The sequence below is a fragment of the Macrobrachium rosenbergii genome, chromosome 22 (assembly GCF_040412425.1).
Source record: "Macrobrachium rosenbergii isolate ZJJX-2024 chromosome 22, ASM4041242v1, whole genome shotgun sequence".
NCBI classification, from domain to species: Eukaryota; Metazoa; Arthropoda; class Malacostraca; order Decapoda; family Palaemonidae; genus Macrobrachium; species Macrobrachium rosenbergii.
In genome coordinates, this window is record NC_089762.1 from 34633048 (window position 1) to 34655874 (window position 22827).

The window sequence follows — 22827 nt, forward strand, 5'->3', positions numbered from 1 at the left end:
CTTCTGCCTCGGTTTGCCATAAATGGCAATTTTTATGAAGTACATTTCAGTTTCTTAGCCTAATACAAGAAATGCATTTATTGATTATTTGTGTACAGTTCGATAAAATTAAATGGGATTAAAACTAAGTGAAGAAACACTGACATGTTGTATCTTCTTATGAGGGTCACAAGCCCCTGAAACAAAATTATTATTATTAATTGTGGGTTATCTGGCGTCACAACTACCGATAAAATTCGTTCTGGGATTGCTGCCAAAAACGTTCAGGATATACTAGCCTAGAGCCACTAACGCAACTTTAGACTGGATTTTAAAAAATGCAGTTACGCGCTAGTAATTTTTTTTTTAAATACGTCTATTTCGACTCTCTTCCTGTATACTTGACTGCTTTACCAATATCATAATTCTAACATGACAACCCATCGCCGTTGCTTCAGCACCTTGTGGGACTTACTAATTAGAACTTAGTCTCAAAACCAGCTAAATCAAGCCCTCGGCCTCATGACAACAAAGGCGTTACTTCTGAGCCCTGACGCATTTCCCAAGGCATGAAATGGGTCCCTGTGCGATTTGGTCTGTGGCAAGTTCAGGTCTGAAACCCAATGATGACCATGGAATCCCACGTGTACTTTCCCCCGTAGGAGGGTAGTGCCGTCAGTGCACCTCACGGGGTGCACTGTAGGCATTACTAAAGGTTCTTTGCAGCGTCCCTTCGGCACCTAGCTGCATCCCCTTTCACTCCTTTTACCGTACCTCCATTCATATTTAGCCCATCTTGCTATTAACCCTCTCCTAACAATTATTTCATAGTGCCCTGCGAGGTTTTCCTCCCGTTACCCCTTTCAAACCTGCCTACTATCAATTTCCTTTCCAGCGCTGAATGACCTCATAGGTCCAAGTACTTGGCCTTTGGCCTAAACTCTGTATTTCATTCTATCCCATTCCCACGTGTACTTTCGATGGTTGTCTAGGAAACAGTAGGAAAACGTAGCCTAATGGCCCTGTGATATATATAAACAGGATTTGTTTTCTTTCATTTCGCGAGGAAACTGTCACCCAGAGCTGGTTAGGATTAATTCAGGGGATGTTCAGCTCACCAGGTGGAATGCCATAAACTAGCACTCCTGTTGCACATGTGCTGACCTAAGTAGTTAAATGTGTATCTGGTAGTTAGTCGACTTTGGTGGATTAAAAGATTTACGAGGACATGGGGTAGCAACCTCATCACTAGCTAAAAACAGGCTGGGAATCTGTTGCTGGACCCAGCCCCTCTGAGGGCAAAGAAGAGTTTTTTGATACACACACATATACATATATATATATATATATATATATATATATATATATATATATATATATATATCATATAAACTTTTATCAAGGGAATTGAAATGTGATGTAAGTGCTACAGGGAAAAGGAAAAGAGAGAGAGAGAGAGAGAGAGAGAGAGAGAGAGAGAGAGAGAGAGAGAGAGAGAGAGTCACTAGCAGCACATCCTACGACGAGCTAATGTGCGTTTCCGGGTGCGGCCCGTTCATGCAACCACAATCGTTTTTATGCTATAATAGTTGATCTATCATCTCAACCGGATCTGGTTGTCTCACTACGAACACACACACACACACACACACACACACACGTACAGAGGGACATGGCACCAGCCTCCCCCCCCTCCCCCTCCCCCCGGCTCACTCGCTCACAGAAGGGCAAAGGATAAAGGCATTAAAGCATTCTGTGACCGATGTCCCTTGAACTTTGCGAATGATGAATATTACATCATTCCGTGATTCGACGATTTCATATGAAGTGGATATTTTCTTTAGTGTGGCCTTGGCATATAGGAAAGGTTCTAACAACACAACGCAACTGCACGGAAATTTGTATATGTCACGAGAAAGATTAACAGGCTGTTCCCTCAAAAATTACTACAGAGGACCACTCATGTCTATAGTTAAACGTATTTGACATAAATAAGCCACTATAAAATAAGACACCGGCTTAATAAAACGTAGCAAGTATTTTCTTACCAAAAACCAATATGTCTAAGTTTAAGGTATTGATTAAACCAGGGGATTTTTTATTTCTCTACTTGTGTGTTCTAACATCACAGAGCAACTCTAACATCACAGCGCAACTGCAAGGAAAATAGCATAGATCACGAGCAAGATTAACAAGCTGTTACCCGAAAAATTACCACAAAAGAACACTCACGTCTACAATTGAGCAAATTTAACAGAATTAGGCCGAATTAATATAAGAAATTGGCTTAATATAGCACAGTATTTTCTTACCAAAAACCAAAATGGCCAAGTTTAAGGTGTTGATAATACCAGCTGAACTTTGATTTCTCTATTATTATTATTATTATTATTATTATTATTATTATTATTATTATTCAAATGATGAACCCAATTCATGTAGAAGAAGCCCACCAAAGGGGCCACTGACTTGAAATTCAAGCTTCCAAACAATATTGTGCTCACGAGGAAGTAAGAGAAGGTGAAGGGAAATACAGAAAGAGGAGATCTCACTTATTAAAAGTAAAAACAAATTAAGAAATTAATTTCTATAAAAATTAATACTCGTGGTCGAAAACGAGATCTTGGCAGCAATGTCCTCAGTTACGGCAGCGTAATATGACGAGAATCACGACCACACGACGGGGATGGAGAGAATCCAAGCGGGAAGACTTGAATATCTCTGGATTTATATTTATTCAAGAGAATGGTGTCCCCCACGTGTATAAAAGAAAAAAATACTTCATCAAAGGACAGTTAATCTCCTCAGAGATCTGAAGGAACAGCTGAAGATATGTAAATTTAGCAACTCAAGAGCAAACGAATGCAATATTAGCACATTCTTTGTAAATGGACGTAGAGGAGTCCAAACAGGAAATTTATATAACCGTAGCTTTATCGTATATCAGCTATTTAAACTATTGTACATGCACGCGGTTTTTCAGGACCACAAGAAGTACGTAGACAAGCCAATGCGATTCTTCCATTATATAATACTACTTCGCATTATAAATACAAAGCTGACAAACATGAAGTCCAACTTCTCAAGCATTATTAAGACGTTAACTACAAAAAAAACTTTGTCGTAGAAGCACTGAAAAGAGCCAATTTACATTTGCTTCTTACAGAAACTGTATTATCCAATTCCATACTAATAGCATGAAACAAGAATAAACAATAAAATAAGCACTCCTAAACAGGTTAAAGGAGGAAAGGGAGGTACCTTGAAATAAGTTATACTGTGCGTTCATGGAGGAAGCGTGAAGGACTTTAGATTGCCAAGGAAGATAAGGGAAAGGATTCGGTATCAGGAGACACACAAGAGGTAAGGAAAAGGATTCAGGATCAGGAGACACACAAGAGGTAAGGAAAAGGATTCGGGATCAGGAGACACACAAGAGGTAAGGAAAAGGATTCAGTATCAGGAGACACACAAGAGGTAAGGAAAAGGATTCGGTATCAGGAGACACACAAGAGATAAGTATCAGGAGACAACAAGAGGTAAAGGAAAAGGATTCTGGATCAGGAGACACACAAGAGGTAAGGAAAAGGATTCATCAGGAGACACACAAGAGGTAAAGGAAAAGGATTCGGGATCACGAGGCACACAAGAGGTAAGGAAAAGGATTCGGGATCAGGAGACACACAAGAGGTAAGGAAAACGATTCGGGATCAGGAGACACACAAGAGGTATGGAAAAGGATTCGGGATCAGGAGACACACAAGAGATAAGAAAAGGATTCATGGATCAGAGACACACAAGAGGTAAGGAAAAGGATTCAGGATCAGGAGACACACAAGAGGTAAGGGAAAACGATTCGGGATCAGGAGAAACACATGAGGTTTGGGGATCAGGATCAGAGACACACAAGAGGTAAGGAAAAGGATTCAGGGATCAGGAGACACACAAGAGGTAAGTAAGGAGAAAAGAGGTAAGGAAAAGGATTCAGGATCAGGAGACACACAAGAGGTATGGAAAAGGATAATCAGGAGACACACAAGAGGTTAAAAAGGATTCGGGATCAGGAGACACACAAGAGGTTAGGAAAAGGATCCGGGATCAAGGACACACATGAGGTAGGAAAAGATTCGGGATCAGGAGACACACATGAGGTAAGGAAAAGGATCCGGGATCAGGAGACACACAAGAGGTAAGGAAAAGGATTCGGGATCAGGAGACACACAAGAGGTAAGGAAAACGATTCGGGATCAGGAGACACACATGAGGTAAGGAAAAGGATCCGGGATCAGGAGACACACAAGAGGTAAGGAAAAGGATTCAGGATCAGGATTCCGGGATCAGGAGACACACAAGAGGTAAGGAAAAGGATTCAGGATCAGGAGACACACAAAAGGTAAGGAAAAAGGATTCGGTATCAGGAGACACACAAGAGGTAAGGAAAAGGATTCAGGATCAGGAGACACAAAAGGTAAGGAAAAAGGATTCGGTATCAGGAGACACACAAGAGGTAAGGAAAAGGATTCAGGATCAGGAGACACAAGAAAAGGAAAAGGTATCAGGAAAAAAGGATTCAGTATCAGGAGACACACAAGAGGTAAGGAAAAGGATTCAGGATCAGGAGACACACAAGAAAGGTATCAGGAAACAAGGATTCAGGGATCAGGAGACACACAAGAGGTAAGGAAAAGGATTCAGGGATCAGGAGAGACACACAAGAGGTAAGGAAAAGGATTCAGGATCAGGAGACACAAGAGGTAAGGAAAAGGATTCGGGATCAGGAGACACACACGAGGTAAGGAAAAGGATTCAGTATCAGGAGACACACAAGAGGTAAGGAAAAGGATTCGGGATCAGGAGACACACAAGAGGTAAAGGAAAAGGATTCGGGATCAGGAGACACACAAGAGGTAAGGAAAAGGATTCGGGATCAGGAGACACACAAGAGGTAAGGAAAAGGATTCGGGATCAGGAGACACACAAGAGGTAAAAAGATTCAGGATCAGGAGACACACAAGAGGTTCTGGGATCAGGAGACACACAAGAGGTAAGGAAAAGTATTCAGGATCAGAGAGACAAGAGGTAAGGAAAACGATTCGGGATCTGGAGACAAGAGGTAAGGAAAAGGATTCGGGATCAGGAGACACACAAGAGGTAAGGAAAAGGATCTGGATCAGGAGACACACAAGAGGTATCATCAGGAGACACACAAGAGGTAAAGGAAAAGGATTCCGACACACAAGAGGTTATCAGGAGACACACAAGAGGTAAGGAAAAGGATTCTATCAGGAGACACAAGAGAAAGGAAAAGGATTCAGGATCAGGAGACACACAAGAGGTAAGGAAAAGGATTCGAGATCAGGAGACACACAAGAGGTAATGAAAAGGATTCGGGATCAGGAGACACACAAGAGGTAAGGAAAAGGATTCGGGATCAGGAGACACACAAGAGGTAAGGAAAAGGATTCGGGATCAGGAGACACACAAGAGGTAAAGGAAAAGGATTCGGTATCAGGAGACACACAAGAGGTAAAGGAAAAGGATTCGGGATCAGGAGACACACAAAAAGGTAAGGAAAAAGGATTCGGGATCAGGAGACACACAAAAGGTAAGGAAAAAGGATTCGGCATCAGGAGACACACAACAGGTAAAGGAAAGGGCTACATGTAACTGCGTGTACTAGAACGGATTTAGAGCGGTCACATAGGAATGAGGTCAGTGATACGAACTTTTACTTACTGGCCTTATTCCACACACAGTCAAATGCTTTGCAATATGAAATTATATACATATAATAAAAGATTCCAAAATTGGGGTGGGGGCTTTGGGGCAGGGGGATTAGACCAGTATAAACTTCCGCACTTGGAATTAAAGGAACATGCATCTTCGAACCAAATCGCCGTCAAGTTTACTTTTATACATGTTTACCAAAAACTGATATAAGAAGTCACACAGTTCTTTGTAAAGAGAAGATGTTATTACACTGCAGTTTCTCATAAATTGCCGCGACTTCGTGAGAGAGAGCAGCAGCAGCAGCAGTCACAGAAGACGTTTATCCTTGTGACAGTCAAGGACGGAGAATAATCAATGGCCTCTCATGAAATTCACAGGCTCTCGATCAGCACACCGACCTCACCACCTTGCTACATAAATAGCAGTCGCTCCAATTGCAGATCTTACGTGCTTCCTTCGTATCAATACTCTTGTTCCCCCTGGGACCTTATTTAACCTTATTTATTTTGATGTAGCTCCCTCTTGATCCGCAATGTACTATTTAGACAATGAATCATAAAGTTCTTGTAATCTACGCTACACTTCTACAATTATGCTATTTCTTTATTCTATCTTTCAGAACTTGTTTAAATCTACGCTACACTTATACATCTTTTCTGTTTCTTTATTCTGTCTTTCAGAACTTGTTTAAATCTACGCTACACTTATACATCTTTCCTATTTCTTTATTTTATCTTGTTTAAATCCATACTACACTTCTACAACTTTGCTATTTCTTTGTGCTATCTTTCAGAACTTCAGCAGAAGTTCAAGCGAAAATGCAATGCATTACTACCCTTATACAATTCAAATTGTATTTTAATATTTCACTTTCACTTTTATTTTATGTATTAATTTGTTAATTTATCTGCTTTTCTAATAACTGATCTCCTCTTTCTGTATTTCCCATTACCTTCTTTAACTTATTTAAAATAAAGACCATCTTCTTTGGAAGTTTGAATTTCAAATCAATGGCCCCTATGGGCTTGTTCCATATGAATAGTGTTCTTCTTCTGAATAATAATAATAATAATAATAATAATAATAATAATAATAATAATAATAATAATAATAATAATAATAATAATATCGTCCTCACAAATGATTTGACTTAAAGGAGAACCTGCCCCGTACACAATGCCATTAAGCTGTTCCAACGACAGTCCTCCTCATGGAACACGACTATACCTCCGAAGTCGCCCTGAGGACGTCGTACAATTGGAACCTCAAAAGTTCCAAGGGAAGATGCAAAGCATTACTACCCTAAAGCAATTCTCCTTGTATTTAGTGGTTTCATTTGCAATGTACTCACATTTTGATAAATTCGTTTGTTAATTTGTTCATTAATTTTTTTCTAATAATTGATCTCTTCTCTCTGTATTTCCTATGTTACTTCTTTCGAATGAACATCACATTCTTTGGAAGCTTGAAATTCAAATCAATGGCCCCTGTGGGCCTGTTCCGAATGAACCGAATAGAACAGAATATAGAATTTAGGCCAAAGGCCAAGCGCTGGGACCTATGAGGTCATTCAGCGCTGAAAGGGAAATTGACAGTAAGAAGGTCTGAAAGGTGTAACAGGAAGAAAACCTCGCAGTTGCGCTATGAAACAATTGTTAGAGAGGGTGGAAAGTCAGATGGAAGATAGAGAATATGAACGGAGGTACAGTGAAAGGAATGAAAGAGGTAGCAGCTGTGGCCCGAGGGGACGCTGCAATGAACTTCAAGTAATGCGTACACTGCACCACATGAGGTGCACTGACGTCACTAACTCCCACGGGGTTATTGTTCTGAATAAGAATAATAATTATTGCTGGGCCTTGAACCAGCCTGACTACCTAATCTCTTGAAAAAGGGTCACAGTTAAGACCTGAGAGTACTCGAGATTAAAAGTAATATGTATATATTTACAAGTGAACAAGTTATACACAGGAATCTTGTGGGTTTCTCTTTCCAATAATAATAATAATAATAATAATAATAATAATAATAATAATACTAATTCTGTGTGTGAACACAGCGCAGCGCAACAAGGCTGGAAAGCACAACCTCGTGATTTAAGCCAAACCACAGCTCTTCTCGACACTGCATTTTGTATGACCTATCAATCTGCTCAAGGGGTAACCCGGCGATATAAAATCGAAATTCCATATCCGTGGGGCTAACGAACAGGTAATTCACAAAACTTTCGACTCTGTTCCAGCGGAAAATTGCCGCGTGATTCGCAAAAGGTTACCTGCGCTGCAACGTTGTCAATCAAATTTACTATTTCCAGGAAGAAAAGAATTATTTTAACTGCATGATGTCCCCAACATCCTCTTGACGTTCTGTTTCTTTATAGAAATAGCTCGAGTTATTGGTTTTTTTGGTCAATTAAAATATGTTGAAGAAATCTCATGAAGACTAACATATTTTTACTCCCAAGGCGGAATACAAGAAATCCATTTATCGTTAATTAGCCATTTTTTTCCTTTTTGATGTTTTTCTTTATATAAATGGCTGGAGTTACTGGTTCTTTTGGTCAATTAAAATACGTTGAAGAAATCTAATGAAGACAACTATATTTGTATTCCCAAGGCGGAATACAAGAAATCCATTCATCGTCAATAAGCCATTTTTTTTTTCCTTTTTGAAGTTTTTCTCTATATAAATAGCAAGAGTTGCTGGTTCTTTTGGTCAATTAAAATACGTGGAAGAAGTCTAATGAAGACAGGTAAATTTTAATTTCCAAGGTAGAGTAAGAATTCCATTTATAGTCAATGATCCATTTTTCCCTTTTCGAAGTTTTTCTTTACGTAAATAGCTGGAGTTCTTGGTTGTTTTGGTCAATTAAAATTTATGAAATCTAACTACAACTATATTTCAATTTCTAAGGCGGAATACAAAAAATCCCTTTAACGTCAATGAGCCCCTTTTTCCATCTTCAACGTTTAACAGCCTCTCTATCTATTTTTCTCTCTCTCTCTCCCTCTTTCTCTCTGTGTTCAGTGAACAGGAAGTGCCAATTGAATCCTGCCCCTGTGTCGCCAATTTCTTCCACTTCTTTTTCTCTCCCATTTCTCAATTTTGTTGTTTCCAAAGAGAGAGAGAGAGAGAGAGAGAGAGAGAGAGAGAGAGAGAGAGAGAGAGAGAGAGAGAGAGAGAGAATTCTGTGTGCACCTTTTGCGATAAAGAGGGAGCTTAAATACCACTTACCTCTAAGAAATGGTTGCAAATATTGGAAAAATATTTAAGCCTTTCTGTTCGGTACACATCTTTTTTCTAACGTATATTAATTTATTTCATAATGGAATAATCTTTCACGCAGTCTACTGTATTGGAAGTGTCTAGGTATCACAACTTCAAAAATAAATAAGAAAATTAATAAAAACTAATTGTTTATCGGGATCCTTGGCCTACAGACTAGATCGACGGCGCACTTGGACTGCAAAGCATGTGCAGGAAACACGTATACATTTAAAGCCATTTCTCTTCGCAGATTATGCAAATGGACACATACGTCATTAATGTACCTTGAACCTCACAAGCTCCTATTCATAAAAAAACATCAAACATATTCAGACACTTAAAAATATAAATAAAAATCAAGACACTGAAATATAATACATTTATCTCCACGCTTCCCATAGCTTCAGATAAGAGTGAACGTCACAGATGTATGTTCAGCAATAAAGGGCGATTTGTTATTTTTTTTTTTTTCCCTATGGTACTGAGAACGGTTCACGTGATAGTTGCCAAACCGCACTTCAAGAATGGGAGCAAGATTTCACTAGGTCCGTTCACCTCCGATCGAAGTGGAGCAAACGACCATGCCTCTCAGGGAGATTGGAACCAAGGGGCAGTGATGTAATAACCTTATTTCTCTTATTTAAAGCGCACTTTAATGGCTTATTTGCTTCGGGAATTCATTGCTCAAAGATTTAAGAAAGGATTTCTTACATAATGAATAATGATTTGTGAAAGAAAAATTTAGACCACGATGCTAAGCTTAGCATCATCGGAGAGAGAGAGAGAGAGAGAGAGAGAGAGAGAGAGAGAGAGAGAGAGAGAGAGAGAGTTACCTTTTTAGATCATGATGTTAAGCTTCGCATCATCGGACGGGGAGAGAGAGAGAGAGAGAGAGAGAGAGAGAGAGAGAGAGAGAGAGAGAGAGAGAGAGAGAGAGAGAGAGTTACCTTTTTAGATCATGATGTTAAGCTTCGCATCATCGGACTGGGAGAGAGAGAGAGAGAGAGAGAGAGAGAGAGAGAGAGAGAGAGAGAAAGAGAGAGAGAGAGAGAGAGAGAGAGAGAGAGTTACCCTTTAGATCATGATGTTAAGCTTCGCATCATCGGACGAGAGAGAGAGAGAGAGAGAGAGAGAGAGAGAGAGAGAGAGAGAGAGAGAGAGAGAGAGAGAGAGTTTTTTAGATCATGATGTTAAGCTTCGCATCATCGGACGGGGGAGAGAGAGAGAGAGAGAGAGAGAGAGAGAGAGAGAGAGAGAGAGAGAGAGAGAGTTACCTTTTTAGATCATGATGTTAAGCTTCGCATCATCGGACGGAGAGAGAGAGAGAGAGAGAGAGAGAGAGAGAGAGAGAGAGAGACCTTCATGAACTCGGCTGGGCACTTAACTGGTCATTATGAGTAAATGGCAATTATAATTACGAAATGTGGGAGTGAACTATTCATGAATTTTAGGCAATAAAGCCAAGCACTTGGGCACTTTCAGCGATTCAGCGCTCAGAAAAGTGAAGAATGGAGTTAGAGAAGCTGGACAGCAAAATCGAAGAAAAGGAAGTGGAGATCAATTCTAAAGTATGGGTGTAATAAACGGCAAAAGGGACCCTACAACCTCCCTATAGTCGTGCCTACAGTGCACCACGTGAGGTGCACTGACGACACTCTTCCCTTACGTCGAACTGTACGAGAATTGAGAAGCTGCTCAAGAGTATAACATCTAGGCCCATCAGGAAAGCGATCCAAAATCTTACCTGGTTTCCTCACAAACAGACTGGTTGCTTTTTAAAGATGAACGAGGAATATGAGCAGAGTTACGATAAAAGGGGAAGAGAAGAGAGACCTCGAAACATTATGAAGCATGGTCACGAAACGTCTCCAATTTGGAAAATTTGATCATAATTAAAAAAAAAGAGCCTTCCTTGATTTTATAAAAGATTACATTTCAGCGATCAGGTTTCCAGAGAGAGAATAGAATAAAATACAGGATCTAGGCCAAAGGCCAAGCGCTGGGATCTATGAGGTCATTCAGCGGTAAAACGGTAATTGAGGGTAAAAAGGTTTGAATGGTGTAACAGGAGGAAAACCTTGCAGCTGCACTATGAATCGATTGTTAGGAGAGGGTGGAAAGTAAGATGGAAGAAAGAGGATATAAACGGAGGAACAGTAAAAGGAATGAAAGGGTTGAAGCTAGGGGCCGAAGGAACGAGAGAGAGAGAGAGAGAGAGAGAGAGAGAGAGAGAGAGAGAGAGAGAGAGAGAGATGAAAATACCTGGCAAAAGGTTTCAAAACGACGGGCGAGATTTGACTCGTCAAGGACCTCACGTTTTTAATTATGTAATGAGGTGCATTTGGTCAAGGTATCGATCACTTACGACTTTGTTTTAGTTTTCTACAAAAGAAAACTCTTGTGACAGCTTTGTCCATTCGTCCGCACTTTATTCTGTCCGCCCTCAGATCTTAAAAACTACAGAGGGTAGAGGGCTGTAAATTAGTATTGTCGTCCATCCACCCTCCAATCATCAAGCATACCAAATTGCAGCTCTCTAGCCTCAATAGTTTTTATTTTATCTAAGGTTAAAGTTAGCCATAATCGTGCTTCTGGCAACGATATAGGATATGCCACCACAGGGCCGTGGTTAAAGTTCCTCGGGCAGCGGCTCATACACCATTATACCGAGACCAGCGAAAGATAGATCTACTTTCGGTGGCCCTGATTATACGTTGCAGCGGTTGTACAGAAAACTCGCCTTCGGCGCATTTTTTTTGTTTCCCGTCTCCAACAACTGCGATCCACCATAGTTATCTAACAACCACGTATGTAGTCCATTCCTCGAGTTCCTAGGTTGTAAGTCGAGAGTGGTACAAAATCTCCAACAGGACCAGAGAGAGAGAGAGAGAGAGAGAGAGAGAGAGAGAGAGAGAGAGAGAGAGAGAGAGAGAGAGAGAGAGAGAGCACTAAGCAAGATCAATGATTATCAGTACCACCTACGAATCCGGATCGAACCCTCGAGTTGTCCAGAACAGAATAGTCTTTTAAAATCTTATCTTGTTAGTAAAATCATCACATTAAAACTACAGCTACTGATTTCTTGGTTCTTCAAAATAATAAATGCAATAACCGTAACACACACTAATATACTGTAATTATATATAATATATATATATATATATATATATATATATATATATATATATATATATATATATATATATATATATATACACACACACGGACACTTTACAAACTTAGCATTCAATGCAGCAAAGGTCAACTTTGGAAACATATAGAGGCTGACTCACAAACCGGGAACTTTATTATCCACGTCTAATTTCCCTTTGTTCTTATTATTAAAACAGCAGATATTTTACACAGGGCAACACACACACACACACACACATTCCCAGTTAATGAGAGGGAGGCAGAGGCAACAGAAACGACGAGGTCTATTTCAATATTTATTAGGTAAAATAATGCGCACGAGGCTTTTTTCTTTTTTTTTTCTCTTTAATCCTGTATTCTGAATATAATGGATAGGCTTCTTTCATCCGACACAAGCCCAGGACTTCTAAAAAAATACCTACTAACGTGCTCGCTAAATTGAAGCACTTTTACAAAAGTAACTACAACATACAAAAATACTGAAGCAACTACTACATATAGTGAAGAAATATGTCACAAAGGCTCACATGAGATCCACGTTTAAGGGGTAGCTGCTTTTTTCTCTTTTTTTTTTTTGAAAGTTTTCTTTCCTCTTCAAGTTCCTTCATTTAGGGATTCAGGGACCGCTGTCTCACACAACTAATAGTAAACTAGATGCTATATGAGGTATGCCAGTAAATTACACAGAAATTAAAATTAAAAACAAGTTTCTTTTTACTTTTTAAAAAGTATTTCATCATTCATTGGAACATAATACCGGTCACCAGACATCATTCTTCTGAAATCGTATATAACGTAAAATAAAAACATCCACGAGAGATTGGGAAATAAGTTAAGGTCACACATATTTAACAAAGAGTTCATCATCTAACATAACCCGAAACTGAGGTCCCCCCGGAGGGGAACGACCTCCAGGGGAAAAGGTATTGGAATTAACACAAAACTGACTGACTGGTATCTATGAAAAGGAAATTAATCCGAAATCTTAGGGACTAATTAACCCGAAATCTTCAGGATTGCAGGGATTAGGTCTTGGGATGAATTAATCCGAAATCTTCCTAATTACGGGGATTAAGTCTTGGGATTAATTAATCAGAAATCTTCGGGATTACAGGGAAGTCATGGGATTAATTACTGTAATCCGAAATATTCCGGATTGCAAGGATTAAGTCTTGGGATTAATTCATCCGAAATCTTCCGCATTATAGGAATTAAGTCTAGCAATTAACTGCTGTAATCCGAAATCTTCCGGATTATAGGAATTTAGTCTAGGGATTAATTACTGTAATCTGAAATCTTCCAGACTACACAGAATAAGTCTTGGGATTAATTACTGTAATCCGAAATATTCCGGACTGCAGCGATTAAGTCTTGGGATTAATTAATCCGAAATATTCCGCATTACAAAAATTAAGCCTAAGGATTAATTACTGTCATCCGAAATCTTTCGGGTTACAGGGATTAAGTCTTGGGATTAATTGATCCGAAATCTTCCGCATTACAGGAGTTAAGTCCATGGATTAATTACTGTAATCCGAGATCTTCCGGATTACAGGGATTAAGTCTTGGGATGAATTCATCCGAAATCTTCCGGATTACAGGAATTAAGACTAGGGATTAATTACTGTAACCTGAAATCTTCTGGATTACAGGGATTAAGTCTTGGGATTAATTAATCGGAAATATTCCGTATTACAGGAATTGTCTATAGATTAATTACTGTAATCCGAAATCTTCCGGATTACAGGGAATAATTAATCCGAAATCTTCCACATTACAGAAATTAAGTCTAGGGATTAATTACTGTAATCCGAAATCTTCTGGATTACAGGGATTAAGTCTTGGGATAAATTAATCCGAAATCTTCCGGATTACAGGGATTATGTCTTGGGGTTAATCAATTTGAAATCTTCAGGATTGCAGGGGTTAAGACTTAGGATTAATAAATTTGAAACCTTCAGGATTACAGGGGTTAAGTCTTGGGATTAATAAATTTGAAATCTTTAGGATTACAGGGATTAAGTCTAGGGATTAATCAATTCGAGATCTTCCGGATTATAGGGATTAAGTCTTGGGAATAATCCATTCGAAATCATCCGGATTACAGGGATTAAGCCTTGGTATTAATCAACTTGAAACCTTCAGGACTGCAAAGATTAATTCTCGGTATTAACTAACCCGAAATCTTCCGGACTACATTTCGCATTTCTTCTGACTTATAAGACGTTGGGATTAAGTCATGGCATATTTGCACAAAGGAGAGAGGCACTGGGGGGTGGGGGGCCTGCGCTGACATCAACTACTAAGACTACTCACAAATGCTAGTTAGACAAAATCATCAGCGGTATTGTGATTCTGACACTGTAGGGATGGAGAGGTAAACTTGTCTAGACAATAGACGTCTATATTAGTCTACGTGATGGTTAATATATTTACATGGACCCCCCCGCCCCCTCCAGAAAGGATGGTTAGGATTCTTCTTTCTCCTCGAAAAAATACCCTTCCCCCCGAGGGATCCTTCCCCCCACGGGGTCTTCAGTGAAGTAACAGGAACAATCATTGTGTATATTGCAGTAATACATTGACCTGAGTATACTGGTGGTTGGTACTGGCCGACTACGTTTAATAGAACAATAAAATAAAAAAAAAATCTCCTGAAGGAGGAAGGAGCAGCTCCCAAGCCCTAGAGAATATTATTAATATTAGAATGATTTGTATCCATATAAAAAGTCGCAATCTTCTTCACTAAATGGTACTAACAAAAAAATATATGTTACCAAAATAACAAAACAGAAATGTATCATTATCCCAGCATTACGAACTAGATAAGCAACTTGTGATATGGTGAATTGTCGCGTACTTCTAAGTATGATAATAATAATAATAATAATAATAATAATAATAATAATAATAATAATAATAATAATAATAATAATGCTTCATTAAACACACTGAGAGATGGTATTCTTCCGAAAATAATAATAATAATAATAATAATAATAATAATAATAATAATAATAATAATAATAATCAGTGTCATTACAGAAACAAAAATATGCAACACTCTCCAAACAAGGACGAAATCTTAAATACAATTAAAAGGAACTTTTGACGATACAACAAAAATAAAAATAAAAATAAAAAATCAGTTCCCAAAGGGCTGGCCGAATATGAATAAATACACAAATCAAGCTATTACATTGAGGTTTAAAAAAAAAATGGTTTAAAAAATGATTTTACCTTTTATAGCGGCTCTTTATCTCACCCTGGAACAATGGAAAATTGAAATCAAAACGAAATTAAAAAAAAAAAACTGAAATCAAGCATAATCAGGCGGAGTCTATGGAAGTAAATTATCGCTAAAGGAACACGGTGTCATCGAAGAAATCTACACGTGACAAAAATAAAAAAAAAAAAAAAATCATCTAAAAAGCTCATTACGAGGAAAGGAAAAACCTGTCACAAATAAAAGCTAATGGCTAAGCTGATGTACCCAAATCTAAAGTTAACAACTAGAACCAATAAATAATAATAATAATAATAATAATAATAATAATAATAATAAGAATAGTCAAAATGATACGAATAAAAATCTGACTAAGTATAAAATCGTATACAAGTGATATCAATCAGAGCCGACCGTCCTCTGGTCAGCGCGCTGATGCAGAGATCTCTATAAAGTGTATCCAGCGGTCGCATTCAGACGGCTGGAAAGTAATCATAACTATAATTATAATAATTATTACAATAATAATAATAAAAAGGTCTAAAAAGGTAATTCTAGGAACTTCTATTGTAATATATATACTGTTTATATATATATTCTATACTTTATACAAGACTACGGCTGCAGGCTTCTCTGACAAGAAGAAGTCTGTAGCACGGATTCGATACTCTGGGGTCGCTCCTGTTACCTGTTTTATTTCTTTATATTTCTTTATCTATTCATTTATCGTTTTCTTTCCTTATTTTCATAACCTTTGATTGGATGGAAGGAGTTTGTTGTGGTGGCAAGTTTCATCACAAATAAAATAACTTCACAAGGTATCACCCAAAAAATGATTGCTTTCAAAACACACCTGAACCTGGTTAAATAAACATTTCATAAGTTACGCTGGAAAAAATACATGTCCCTTATTAAACAGGGCAGTCAACGTGTTCTAAATTCAACAAACTAGATGTATTCATTATTCTTTTTCACTATCCATCTTCGGTAACACAAAAGCGACCCGAGGTAAATAAAAAAAAAAACATACACCCACGAACATACTCGCTTTCCAAAAGACATACAAACACGCACACACACACAGTAATAATACACTTCACCATCCATGAGAAATCTCAAGTGCGAGTCTCGAGCGATTCACAGAAGTGTTCATCAAGGTAAGTTGGCACATGAAACCCAAGTGCGTCGAGGAAAAACAAAAATAAAAATATAAATAGAAAATATAGTTTTCACAAATATAGTAAAACCTACGAAATCTATGACAATGGTTAAAAATAAGATTGCTAAATTACACACAGGCTTAATTTTACTACTTCGTTTACAGACAACACTCACAGGTTTGAAGGTTTCTTTGTTTTGTTTTCTTTTAATGAATGAAAACTTTCATTCAGTCCTTCTCCCGAAAAACATTTATAACAACATAATTTCTTTTTTGTGCTAAAAAAAAAAAAAAAAAAAAAGGATTTGATGTGGGAACTGTCCATCCCGTTCCCGCGACACAAAAGAAAGAAGGAAACCTACCGATTAGAATTTGTCTATAATAATAATAATAGTATAAGCTTGGCATTTTTTTAAAAATATCTTTTCTTTAAATACAACAACTGGATAAGACTTTGTGGTAAATCGTATACATGAGTTATCAATCTTAAGATTACTTTTTAAGACTTAAGAAAGTGTCTCTCACAGTTAGTTGGTGGCGCCAGGCTTCTTATTTTTCTTTTCTTTCCAACTGGCGTCGTAAACCTATAACTCAACGGGTCAGCCCTTTCAAGACTAACGCTGCAAAGTCTGTTGCTGCTGTTCGAGCAACAGAGCCTGTTGCTGTTGCTGCTTCTGCTGATGGTTCGTCTGAGCATTGCTGCTGCTGCTGCTGCTGCTGCTACTGCTGTTGCTGCTGCTGCTGTTGGCAGTTTCCGAAGCGTGACGAGACTGTTGGTGATGATGTTGGTGGTGGTGGAGATGTTGGTGGTGGTGGGTTGGAGAGTGCGAGGTGGGTTGAGACTGGGGTAAGGCAGGGGGTGGAGGAGGAGGAGGAGGAGGAGGGGGGAGGATGAGTGGGCTGATTGGTGGAGGAGGAGGGAGGGGTGGCTTGGGCTTGGTAGCTCTGTCTCCTCTTCGTGTAGCCTCTGTGTGACAGACTGATGTGGTTCGTGAGGGTATTTTTGGTCTTGTACACTCGATTGCACACTGGACACGTGAACACGTGTTGTACAGCCGAATGGATGTCGGCCAAGTGGGTCCTCAGCTTATATTTATCACGCAGTACCTTGAAACATATGGGGCACTGGGCCCCTACCCACGTCCCGGCGCTGCTACTGCTACTACTACTACTGCTATTAGTACTACTACCACCACCAATGCTGTTGGTGCTGCTGCTAATGCTGCTGACGCCACCGCCGCTACTGCTGCCGCTGCTGCTGCTATTACCGCCCACAAGCATCATGCCGCTGCCGCCTCCACCAACAACAACAACACCGCTCCTGCCAGTGGCTGTAGTCGCCAACATGCTGCTGCTGCTGCTGTTGCTGCCGCTGCTGCCTCCAACACCACCACCACCACCAACCCCTCCACCACTTAAGCTGTTAGCGCTGCTGCCGCTGCCGCTGATGCTGCCGCCGATGCCGAGTCCCACCATCGTCGACGACGAAGGGTGGGACGACGATGAAAAGGGCGGCGGGGCCACAAATGCTGAAGACACCGAGGTCGGTGTTGGTACCATTGGACCGCCTGTAAGGACAATGACGCTTTTAGCTTTCTCTTCTCAATAATCAATCTCTCTCTCTCTCTCTCTCTCTCTCTCTCTCATCACACAGACATAGACGCAGAATATTTCTTCCAAATACCACCAGCACACTCACTGATGGATGCTTCTGAAGTTTCATCATTTCCTACTGAATACTTTTGATCAAGTGTTTTTTTTATTTTATTATTATTTTTTTTAGCGTGTTCATGATCCTATAACAAACAGGCGGCCCTCACCAATAATGTTCATGACAATGAGAGTGATAAAAACAAGTGTCAACAATGCACGGCTTTTGTCCGTCGGAGCTGAAAGGCTGTCCGTCGGAGCAGTGGCTGTCCGTCGGGAAATTTTGGCAAAGTCGTCGGCGGCTCGTGTTTACAAATACATATACATAAAAAACGCGAAGTTCATCATCATCATCATCATCATCATCAGCCGCTGTAGTAGTAGTCATCGACATCAATAGCATCAATTTTCTCTTAAGTACAAAAACAGCCTTTCATCAGGTAACAAAATAGATTATATATATTTATATACTTCTCAATGAGGTAATATTATTATTACTAGTTTGTGTGAACACTTTGACGACAGGAGAGAAGAATCAGCGCACACCGACTTCAACTCGGCTCTGGAAACGCGAGAATTTCACAACAGTTCTTACTTTGATCTTTCCTTTAGGGGTTCGTCATTGGTTGTGCGTTCATGGGCTCCGCTCGCTTCCCGCTCCTCGTTCTTTCTCTTTGCCTTTCGTAGGTGGGATGGTCTGTGCTGCGACCTTCATTGTATAAATACTTAGAAAACTCAAATACAAATCGCGTTTCAAGTTATTCTATCCACGCTTGACGAGTCTTTATTCTCTTTTTTTTTTTTTTTTTTATTAGAGGATACATCTGTAGACACAACGCAAATAACGGCGATCATTATCATCGTCATCATCATCGTCATCATTATCATTATCATGTCGTCATCATCATCATCATCATCGTCATCACCTATTCATCCACCATTTCTGTGACAACCAACTCCTGCTGTTGCAATGATGACGTTGCATTATTTTTGCCGCTGTGGGAATTTTGCGAGTGAGGAGGACTGCTGCTGCTATGCAGCTCGCCGTCCGTGCCCAGCAAGGACTCGAACCCCCCGGCCTCGTGCAAGAGGTCGCGCCCGTCGTCGGAGTCCTCGGCAGGGGACCCGGCCGAGGACATCAGAGACATGGGGATGCTGTCGGTGGTCGAGCTGGCCAGGGAGTCCTGCGAGGAAGCGGCTGCCGCAGCCACGGCCGCCGCCGCCGCAGCAGCCGACACAGCGGCAGCGTCCTGCTGCTGCTGCTGCTGCTGCTGCTGATGGGAGGAGAGCCCGGCGATCTCCCGGAAGGTGTGCCGGGCGGCCGCCTTGAGGGCGGCGAGCTGGTGGGCGTTGGTGGGGCGGAGGACGGTGTAGGAAGGATATCGACCCCGGCGGCCCCTGGTCCCCGTGGCTCCCCGGTGGTAAACGCTGAGGTGGTTGTGGAGGGAGTTCTTGGTGCGGTACACGTGGTGGCAGATGGGGCAGATGTGGGCGCCTCCCTGGGTGTGCTTGTCCTCTATGTGGCGTCGCAGGCTGGTCCATCGGCTGAGGGCCTTGTTGCAAAGGGGGCATCGCTGCTGGCCGGCCCCGACGCCGCCACCTGTAAGACAACCTCCATCAATATCCACACCTCACCACCACCATCATCATCATCATCATTATCACCATCATCATCATCATTATCATCACCATCACCTTCATTATCATCATCACCACCAACCTTCACTAAAACAACAACGCCATCATTATCATCATCATCATCATCATCGTTGTTGCTTTCTGCACTTGCAGCTACCAGAATGCTATTGCAACAACAACGTTGCGACACCACCACCCTCACTAGGGAAGCATTTCTACTCTATATAAAAGCTAGTAGTAGTTGTAGTAGTAGTAGTAGTAGTAGTAGTAGTAGTAGTAGTAGTAGTGGGAACAGTAGTAGCAAAAGTAGTAAAGGAAACGGAAGTAGTGGCAGTCAAAGTAACAACCCTTGAGAGGAGCAAACAAGTCAAGCACTTAATAAGAGTTTAATGAACTAATATAATCACAGATCAACTACTGTTTTTTAATTAGGATTTTTTTTTTATTTAGAGATGGAGGTGAAGCACACTATTCAAACGAACTGCAAAAGTAACACGCACACACAAAAGGAGAGGTAACAAATCAACACTCTGGATTTTTCTTTAATCAAATTGTTACGGGAAAACCGACATGAGCAACTGGATGGCCCGGGGCAAGGATTCAGATGACGAGAGACAGACGAACGTACAGATGTCATCGGTCTAAGGTCAAATGGACAATTTCGATCTTTTACGTATGACCTCCTCATGCATTTTTATCTTGGTAATGTGGGTTCTTCTACAAACATTCTTGTTCATTTATTCTCAAAATCTGCTTAATTAAATTGTAGCTGATGCAAGGTCATTTCCCTCGCTTTCAAAGGATTCTTTTCCTTCTATTCTCCTTTGGAATTTATGTTTATAATTTATTGAATCCTCTTGGGAACCGGAAACAAGAATCTTTTGTTTCCAAACTTAGGAAGCATCACATACACATTTTGAATGTGCCTTTGGGAGGCCTGTTTAATGTGTGTCTTAGACGGTACACTGTAAGCAGTGTGCTACAGATTCTTTCCAGCATTTCTTAGGCCCAGGCTGCAATGCTTTCCGCCTTTTACTTCTACCCATACTTTTTTGCCTCCAACTCCTCTAACTTTTTTTTTTTTTTTTTCAATTTCCACCCTTCATTCTTAGAATCAAATCCTTCGGGCCAGTACTCATACCAAAACTTCCTTACTATTTACTGTAGTTATTAATGAATGGGATCTTATATTTCCTGACACTAAAGCCTCACAATTCATCATCAAGGGTGTTCAATAAAAACGCAGGCGTTTACTTATTCTTTTTTTTTATTTTTTGAAATGCTAATACACAGCCACTAAAAGCATATGGAGTGTCTGACAAGCCGCGATAGGGCGATGGTGCGCCTTCCCACAATCAATCAACCGAGTGAACTTTGATAAGGAAAAAAACTGTAATTATATATATTTATATATATATATATATATATATATATATATATATATATATATATATATATATATTATACATACATATATATTAAACCATACTGACATTATAAAAATTGACATAGCCGTGACTCGCTTCCAAAGTTATGCTAACGACCTGAACAGATAAAATAAAAAAGCAAAAATGTAATAATGTAATAAAAAAAATAATCCCACAGGCTTAACCCAGCTGACTGAATAAAGGAAGGCGCAGTGCAACCACCTTGTTTGACCTTGCAGTCATTCTCTTTCCTAATGTTTTTTTTTTATTCTCATTTTCTTTACTTTTTTTCTAATCATTTTTTTCTCTGTCATTTTTTTATAATAACACTTGGCTGTGGAGGGGTGTTGTGGGGGGGGAGGGTGGGGGGGCTATGAAAAGACTCTCCCGCGACTACCATGATGATAATGAACAGTATATAAAGCTTTGGGGCTGCGAAAACATTCCTAAAATTTCTCTCTGGTAGATATATATATATAGATATATATATAGATATAGATATATATGATAATGCTTTCCTAGGCGAATTTCTGGTAACAAAAATAGTCTCTCGACGTGTCCTCTGTATATAAAGCATGTTTAGGCAACCACAATCATCCATGGGGCGTTTCAGTATATATGGTTCTTAACAGCTATCTATCACAGCACTAGTTGTATATGACACCTATGTATGTATATATTATCAAAAAAAAAAAAAAACAAGGATCATCGTCATTATTATTCCTTCCATCTAAAGCTATCTAAATAAGCACAGGTTCTTTCTACTACGATATGGTTCGACTACTTGGTACTCTCTAGTGTTCATTACATCAAAAATAAAAAATATAAAATATTAATTAAAAAAAATGGCGCCTACAAAAATGGGGTAGCAGGAACCATGACTGTAACACAAAACCATTAGTTGTGATATAATCTAGGAGAGAGAGAGAGAGAGAGAGAGAGAGAGAGAGAGAGAGAGAGAGAGAGAGAGAGAGAGAGATTCAAAATGTTAAAAATCAAATGAACAGGACAGAAGATACAGCTATCGCAATGGCCGACAACAGAACACACGCTGTATAAATATACATGAAAGCGCTCGTACAACAGACATACATAAAAATCTAGCGTTTGAACATCACTTGTACAACGCGTATACATATGGCTGCGCACATTACGCATACTGTAATAAAACTTACTGACGGTAAAAACCAGCTTTCCAGTGAGATTATCAACACAATGACAAGATCAGCCCTTTCTCACTTATCAAGAGGCAGTGAATAGGAGCACACTGTCTTCAGGATGGCACATCCGGGCAAGAGACGCCGACGACTTCTCGTCGGCGTCCTGCAGTTTTCAAAAGGTGGCAATTCTGCAGTCGCTTCTTCATCTTTTATTTCGCTTGGTACAAGCATCGAGTCGGGAACTCGGATCTACTCGCCTTTTCTTTGTTTAACTTGGTACAAGAATCGAGACAGGAACTCGGATCTACTCGCCTTTTTTATGTTTTAACTTGGTACAAAATTCGAGACAGGAACTCGGGTCTACTCGTTTTTTTTTTTTTTAACTTGGTACAAAATTCGAAACAGAAATTCGGATCTACTCGCCTTCTTTTTGTTCAG

General features: G+C 39.8%; 1 protein-coding gene across 14 annotated transcripts in view; it reads right to left on the reverse strand.

Moving 5' to 3' along the window:
* The window catches only part of LOC136850738 (protein abrupt-like), a 340568-nt gene that overhangs the window by 161818 nt on the left and 155923 nt on the right, over window positions 1–22827 (reverse strand). For 4 of the 14 annotated variants that reach the window (XM_067124648.1, XM_067124647.1, XM_067124649.1 and 1 more), the window contains exon 6: window positions 18948–19764. The exons of 8 other annotated variants lie outside the window; for them this stretch is intronic. In XM_067124648.1, the coding sequence (XP_066980749.1) occupies window positions 19091–19764 (674 nt within the window). In that variant the 3' untranslated portion in view covers window positions 18948–19090. Of the gene's footprint in view, window positions 1–12412; window positions 18083–18947; window positions 19765–22827 lie in introns of those variants that run through there. 2 more of the 14 variants (XM_067124639.1, XM_067124638.1) reach the window with 1 other exon arrangement.